The sequence below is a fragment of the Carlito syrichta genome, unplaced genomic scaffold, assembly GCF_000164805.1.
Source record: "Carlito syrichta isolate Samal-C Ts95f unplaced genomic scaffold, Tarsius_syrichta-2.0.1 Scaffold308191, whole genome shotgun sequence".
NCBI classification, from domain to species: domain Eukaryota; kingdom Metazoa; phylum Chordata; class Mammalia; order Primates; family Tarsiidae; genus Carlito; species Carlito syrichta.
In genome coordinates this window covers 55,678-63,779 of record NW_007252287.1, presented here as the reverse complement: position 1 = coordinate 63,779, position 8,102 = coordinate 55,678, and the positions used below count along the sequence as shown (strand labels likewise).

Sequence of the window (8,102 nt, the reverse complement as noted above, 5' to 3'; positions counted from 1 at the left end):
ATAACACTAACTTTACTTCTACAAAACTTGACTTTTCTTTAGTTTATAATTGGTTCGTAGGAGAAATCCTGATGCCGATTCAGAAAAAAAGAGAAACACATTTAAAAAATCATGAGAGAAATCTACAGAAAATTGGGACCTTCCAGAGAAATGAGTTTGGGGATAAGCCAGTGCTTGCTGAGCCCTGTTTAAGCCTTAGGTGACAAAAAAACAATGCGTACCTATGTCTGCCCTTTTTCAACCTTGTTAATAGTTCATTTTTTTTACAGTACTAAAGTAGTGAAAAATGTGAGACATTGAAAACTAGGGATATGAAGACTTACAACATTATTTTAACTTAATGCAGTATACCATTTATACAAAAATGATAATTTATTGGGTTTTGGTTTTTTTTTTGAGTTGGAGTCTCACTCTGTCGCCCAGACTGGAGTGCAGTGGCTGCTCCCGGCCACCACAGCCTCTACCTGCTGGGCTCCGGCGATCCTTCCGCCTCAGCCTTCCAAGTAGCCGGAATTACAGGCATGCGCTACCATGCCTGGCTGATTTATTTTAGATTTATTGTAAAAATGAGGTCTTGCTGCCCAGGCGGTTCTTGAACCCGCGGGCTCAGGCAATCCACTCACCTCAGCCTCCCAAAGGCGCGGGATTACAGGCTGAGCCACCGAGCCCCGAAAATTTATTGTTCTATTAGTTATTCTACACACAGAAGGTGTCGTTGCTTTTCATCAAGTCAAGTGAGTAGCTATCACTGAATATTTAGAATTCACCAATATTTTCCTGAATTTTCTCTGGGAGTATTTTCTAATAATCACTTCAATCCACTTTGCATTTAAAGGTCTCTTTACAGATGCAATTCTAACCTCATCACTCTTCTGCTTCAACTTTGTGGATGGGTTCCTTCCGGACTTAGAACAAGGACCAGGAGACTGACCATAGCCTCAGATCCTAGATGCCTGTGGCCCTGACCAGTCTACTTTATTCCAGTGACCTGCCATCTTGTCATTCTTACTTACTGGGAACAAGGCTCTTCGTTTCTTCATATTTTGCATGTGTTTCCACAGTCCATTCAACCAATTCAACCTCTATCAGAATTTCTTTTTTTTTTTTTTGAGTTGGAGTCTCACTCTGTCGCCCATACTGGAGTGCAGTGGCCGCTCCCGGCCACCGCAGCCTCGACCTGCTGGGCTCCGACGATCTTTCTGCCTCAGCCCTCCCAAGTAGCTGGAACTACAGGCGTGCGCTACCACGCCCGGCTAATTTTTTGATTTATTGTAGAGATGAGGTTTCACCAAGTTGCCCAGGCAGGTCTCGAACCCATGGGCTCAGGCAATTCACTCACCTCAGCCTCCCAAGGCGCAAGATTACAGGCTGAGCCACCGAACCCAGCTTCTATCAGAATTTCTAAGACTTTGCCCAGGAAAATTCTAAAGGTGTCACAGTGGAAATTTATGTTCTTTCTAGGGAGTTTTTCATAAGCATAAATGAAGTCCTTCAGGATTATCTATCTGAATCGTCTTTGTCATTATTACTTTAAATAATAGTTTTATTTACTAATCTTTAACCTACCTGGTAAAGGCCTGCTGATAGTTTTATTTGACAGCATAACTTTTTTTTTTTTTTTTTTTTGGTCACAGCCTGGCTCAGAGTATGGCTGCAATGAACATTCTTTTTAACAAAAATGATCGACATACTCATCAAGAATGTAGCAGTATAGTCATGCTAAAAAGATAGAGGTTAACACAAAAATAGAAGACTAACAGAAAAATTTAACACAAAAGTTTCTAATATGTCCAACATTAAAGCAATGTAAGCTATATCTTTCCTTTTATTATAGCCATGCAGTTTTAAAACTTATTTTTAAAACAACGGTAAAGTGAAAAGTTACACTTTTGGAAACAAATGTTTGTACCCCACTCACAAAATATATATTGCTTAAACTTCAAAAGTAAGTCACAAGATAGCTCTTGAGAATTTTAGACTATATATTTTTTATCAGTTAAAATGCATTATATGTGTAGTCAAAGTGATGATAAAGATATTTATTTTGAGAGTCTCTCTCTTTTGATTCCTGTAGGGTTTATAGTCTTTAGGTTGTCAGCTAGAACTGACATACAGAAACGTACCCTGAGAGGCCTTTGTCTTCTCTGACAGTAAAATACGCGTACCGCAGAACCATCAATGTAGCTAGTACTTGGAATGTCTCATATCAGCATGAATGGCTCTCATTACATACAGCCACCCTTGTCTCCACAGTCAGCAAGAATGTAGGTAGATTTAATATATCTTAAAATAACAATTGATCTTGAGCAAATTATCTACTGTTCTCAGGAAACATCAAATCCCCAAAGCATAGGGGCTTCTAGAAAAAGGCATTAAGGCTGCTCTTGGAAACTTAAGGGAATCAACCTGTTTTCCTCATAGGTACCTAAATGACTTACCTAACTAGAGAGGAACGCTTCTGTGGAAAAGGTGATTCTTAATTAGATTTACTTTACCATCCAAGTAAATTTTTTTTTTTTTGGTCTGTCTTTTGCCTTATAAAATTGATGAGGTTATCAGCTAAATAGAAAAGGAATCTACAAGCTAATTCCTACCGGTTTTAAAGAGAGACTAAAGCCCTAAACTTGGGAGACTGGTGGTAAAACAGCATACTTAGTAATGGTGCAGCCTCACAGGCTTTCCATTGATTTCTATTCTGGTGATTACTGGACATGTTTTTTATGTAGGAGGATCCAACCTCCTTTGTAGTGTCAAAGAATTTTTAATCTCAAGTTGATTGTTAATTCTGACGGCAAAGCATTTGGTAGTCTGCCCATCTGGGGGAACTTTAGGTGGTTGAGTATCAGTAAGTCTTGTGGATTTATAATTAATGGATAATAGTGAAAAGGAAACCTGCTTTGTGATTCTGCATAGTCCAGTGGGAGATACAAACAATAAAGTGCAGACAGAGAAATGTACAATGATATATTAGAAACTAGGTCAAGGTACCATTTGCATTTTCCTCTACTTGACTTATATTAGGGGCTTAATATAGTAGGATCGTTCTGCCCAGGCGATTCTTTTTTTTTGAGTTGAAATCTCACTCTGTCACCCAGACTGGAGTGCAGCGGCCGCTCCCGGCCACCGCAGCCTCGACCTGCTGGGCTCCGGCGATCCTTCCGCCTCAGTCTTCCGAGTAGCTGGAACTACAAGCGTGTGCGACCACACCCAGCTGATTTATTTATTTATTTATTTATTGTAGAGATGAGGTCTCGCCAAGTTGCCCAGGCGGGTCTCGAGCCCGTGGGCTCAGGCAATCCACTCACCTCAGTCTTCCAAAGGCGTGGGATTACAGGCTGAGCCACGAGGCTGGCTGCGATTCATTTTAAAGCTTTAATTCACTTTAAAACACATACTATCTTACTATTTAAAAATACAGTTGGCCCTCCATATTCATGGGTTCCATATTCACGGATTCAAGAAAACATGGATCAAAACTATTCAGGAAAAAAATTACACAGAGTTCCAAAAACAAAACTTGAATTTACGGCGCACCAAGAACTATGTTGAAAGCATGTAAATGAAGTTTTGTCTAGACATTTTATTAGTTATTATAAATGATCTACAGAGAATTTAAAGTATACAAGTAAATGTGCACAGGTTATATGCAAATACTATACCATTTAATATAAGGGAACTGAGCATCCATAAATATTAGTATCAGCTGGGGTCCTTCCTAGAACAAATTCCCCATGGTTACTGAGAAATGATTGTATACAAGAAATACATAGAGAATAACTATCCTATACAATTAATGAACAGCATATGGTAGAAATTAAATGTCACTATTATAAAATCCTTACTGAATTTGGGCTGAATCAGAGTAGAAGTTACATTGGATTAATTTGATTGGATTAGGCAGATTCTGATGGTGGGTCGCCCATAATTGATTGATGAAACCCCTCCCATGCAGACCCCTCTTATTATTTAATCAGCAGCACCAACCAATCACGGCAGTCCTTGTTGACAACCCCACGGCTCCATCTCTTTTTAGGACTCTTGGAGAATTTCTCCAAGGTCTCACTCTATGAAAGCACTGTTCAACCACCTATAGGCCAGAGCACACTCTCCCACCTCTGAATGTTTGTGCCCAGCCAGGGACTGGCATTTGTCCTTCAGGTGAAGTAAGGGGTCCAGGCACAGACTGTGAATTTACAGGAGGTTTGCTGTCACAAAGAAGTCCAGAGAACCTTCACTATGTATGGTTCCCGGCGCCCAAGAAGTCCCAGTGATTCCTGGACAGAAATGAAGGATGATGAGACGAGAGAGAGCAGGTATGTTTGAGTGTGTATCTGCTTTGAATTGCCAGAAGGTTGATTTGTGACTCTGTGTGTGTGTGTGTGGTGTGTGTGTGTGTGTGTGTGTGTGTGTGTGTGTGTGTGTGTGTGAGAGAGAGAGAGAGAGAGAGAGAGAATGACAATGTATGTTAGAGAGGCACAATAGGAGAGAGAGGGAACCCTTACCTGCCATGAGGTTGAATGTTCTGATTTCAGAATGCTGGGGGTAGCATGAGACCCACAGTGGTAGCCATGTGAGGAGGCAGGAGAGTGAATTTCTGTAACTTGTCAGTAGTTCTATTTCAGGTTTGCTCTCACTAACAATTCACGTCCCCTCTCTAAATGGAAGCTGTCTTTTTTATGTGGAGAGGGGAACCGTGGGCATGATCTGAGAGTTCCACCTCCTGCTCACTAGGAAAAGCAACAGGTCCAATAATGTCTCACCCAGTTCACTTTGCAACTGCGTAGACTCAGGGGTCACTTCTCTGGAATATCAATATTTTACCATGAAGTCCTCAGACCAAATGAGATGTCCCTCCTTCTCATGTGGGTGAGTTCCTAAAATAGCAAACTGCTTTCTGTGGCCACCGTTTTTTTTGTTTTGTTTTTAATTTTTGAGTTGGAGCCTCCCTCTGTTGCCCAGGTTGGAGTGCAGTAGCACACACATGGCCACTCCCACCTTCGACCTGCTGGGTTCAGGCGATCCTTCTGCCTCAGCCTTACCAAGTAGCTGGAACTACAGGCACGTGTCACCATACCTGGCTAATTTTTTGATTTATTGTAAAGATAAGGTCTCGCCAAGTTGCTCAGGTTGGTCTCAAGCCCATGGGCTTATCATACGCCATTTCCAACTGAGGGGAAGACCCTTCAGGAGAGGCAGGGGTGGGGAGATGGACATTAGGACACTTTGTATAGAGCTACTACTTAGAGTCAAATACAAATATCTGTGACCTTGGACCACAGGAAGAATGTGAGCTGGGTTACATATGGACATTTTGGCTTGTGACAAGTGGACTCTGTCACCATGTGGAAGACTGACGGGTCCCTCTCTGTCCTGCAGCTTGATGGCCGCACCACTGAATCCACCCAAACGTCGATGCATGGAGTGGGATCCCAGGATGGGTAAGGACTTTACCCCGCTTTTCCTTAAGATCCTCCTGCTTGGAAACCAGGGTCACATCCCACAAAGTCATGAGAGGAGAGGGTGCTTTCTCCAGGCATCGTTTCCTGAGTGGAAAGGTGTCCCTGATCCCTGTGGACAGGTGTTCTGCAGCTGGCCTGTGCCGGGTTGTAACTTTCTGCAGGTCACATTGGTAACCCCCATAAGAATCCTGCTAGACCAGGGCCTTCACCTCCTCACCTGCTCTCTCCATAGGAGCAGAAGCACCCGCAGTTCAAGGAGCTCCGCACCTTGGTTCCTGCCAGCCCCTGGAACTATCCCAGGTAAGTTTCTGTGTCCTTGGATGGTACTTATGACCTCACGGCCCAGGATCACTTCTACTCTCCAGGCCACAAGGGTCTTCCAGGGTATGTGCATTTAGGTAGGGTCAGCATGAGAGCACATTCTGGGAGGGGGTTTGGATTTGGGTTTTAACGTCGTAGAGCGCAAAGTTGCTGGCTGCTCCCTCCCCGTTAGCACCATCTGTGGTCTCTTTTGAAGGCAGAAAACTCAGGGCTGTCTTTCCCCAGGAGCAGAAGGATTCCAGCATGGAGATTCTCATCGTGGTCCTGGAGTCAGGGACAGTCCTCGAGCTGAAACTGGGAGAGGAGGTCTTCATCCTGGCCCCAAAGACAGCAGCCCTGCAGCTGACCCTTGGCAGCGTGGTCCTCCTGGTTGTCCCCGAGCATGTCCTGAGGTCGCCAGATGGTCTGCAGTTCCCTGTGGAGGCCCAGTGCCTCTTGCCCTTCGTTGCTGACATCACCTGGGAGATCCATATTCAAGATGGAGACATCGCGGCCGTGAGAACCGAGCTTGAGCCTGTCCTACCTGCAGGAGAGGAAGAGGCAGCTCCCCCAGACCTCCAGCCCTTGATGAGACCCCCAGGAAACCATATTGGGATCAGCCCTTCCCTCCTAACAACCCCATTCTCTATTCCTCACCATGTGGTGGCTGTCCCCCAGCGCTATCCCCTGCCGCCCACACCCAGTCCAGTGAGACTGTCCCGGTCAGCCGACTTCAGCTTCAGTCTGGAATCCTTGCCCAGCTCTTCCCTCAAACCTTTACCCCCTTCACCAAGTCCAGCGCCCCAAACCTGCCCTAGGGTCTACCGTAGGTCTCCTAGCAGAGCACGAAGATGTCTCTTCAGGAAATGACTGACTCAAGAGCACCCTCCTGCATTGGTGGGTCAGGGACACCCCACAATATGGAAGGAGAGTCATGCCAATGACCTCTTGCTTCTTGGCTGAGTTCCATTGTCATACATTGTTGGATGTGAGAGGGTCCCAGGTACTACAGGGATTGTGGATAAAACGCTCCCATCCCACGTGGCACACACTGTCCCTTAGAATTTTCTCTTCCTTATCCAACCACACTGGACAGACTCCCTCACTCCACCACATGAGTGTCCTGCCTTTAAAATTCATCTGAAAACACTCCCCCACCCAACACTGCCCCTCCAGCCCCCGATTTCAAGGTATTCATCAGTGCATAACCCGGATAATGACTCCCAAGGCTGGTGCTTTCTTTCTGTCCAGAGAACTTCCCTTTTTTCTCCAAACTGCACCCTAGTCCTTGTCCTTTTCCCGGTGCCCTACATTCCCCAGGCCAAATGCTTTCAAATAAATGTTGGGGTTATTGAATGAAGTGCAGGTGCCTGCTGTGTTTGCTTCCAACCGAGACACTCCCCTCCACCGGGTTCTTTGACATCCTGCTTTCATTCTTTCTCACCTTTGTTTTGCTTCTCATTGTCTTCTTTATCTTTCATGTACTTACAGAATAAGTGTTTGACAGTTTTCTTGGAAAATTTGGGAATGTAGCTTTGAGCAGGACAAACATGTTTCTAGTTCTCACATAGGGAGGAGAAAGAAAATGGATGTGGAAATTTCATATGTGGTAGATAAAAGAACGACTTGGTATGTTGGGAGTTTTGGGTGGAGCATCACTCTTTCTTGAGAGATGATGGAAAGGCCTTTACATAAGGCACCTTGTGAACTGAGACCTAAATGTGCAGTTTTTTAAATTAAACGAGTCACAGTAGTGTAAACACTGCATAAACATCTGGCCAATGATACAACTAGAACACACAAATAAGAAGAGGAGTATTGGGTGTGTGTAGTGCAGGGTGGATCAGTGAACTAATTCTCAGTATATAGGGTAGTAAAGAAATAAATCACCTATAAGTATGAAAAACCAGGTCATGGAAAATGCGAATGTTATTTATAAATACAAAGAAACAGAAGATTGAAATAATCTCTACCATCTTGGCCATTCACAAGGCGAGAATGGCACTGTCCTGGACCTCTGTTTTAGAAGGATCCATGGTGGCAGAACTAGACAAGCCTTGCTCCTTCTAGTACCTACAGGCCTTCAATTTCCTGCCAAAATCACATTAGGGTTTTCAGAAGTGCCTTTTCTTGGGCTGTTTCTTCCAAGTTCAGATTGGAGGACAGTGTTTGCACCCCAGTCTGAGGGGTTGGCCTGGCTTGACCCTCAGAAGGGCCTTGACAGAGCTTGGACAAGTGGGCAGGATGATCACCTGCAGCCTCTCAGCTGCTCCCTGGCTCTCACCTTCCCCAGGCTTTCCAGGTTTCAGCTTTTGTGATTCTTAGGAATCTTTGAAAAATTTG

The 8,102-nt window shown here is 44.3% G+C and overlaps 1 protein-coding gene across 1 annotated transcript; it reads left to right on the top strand.

Moving 5' to 3' along the window:
• Positions 1-4,236: 4,236 nt before the first annotated feature.
• On the top strand, positions 4,237-6,629 carry LOC103267626 (proline-rich protein 23D1-like). Its single transcript, XM_008065209.1, has 4 exons — positions 4,237-4,313; positions 5,377-5,438; positions 5,692-5,759; positions 6,006-6,629. Exons 1-4 carry the CDS (start codon positions 4,237-4,239, stop codon positions 6,627-6,629), a joined length of 831 nt encoding a protein of 276 aa, XP_008063400.1.
• The last annotated feature ends 1,473 nt before the right edge of the window (positions 6,630-8,102 follow it).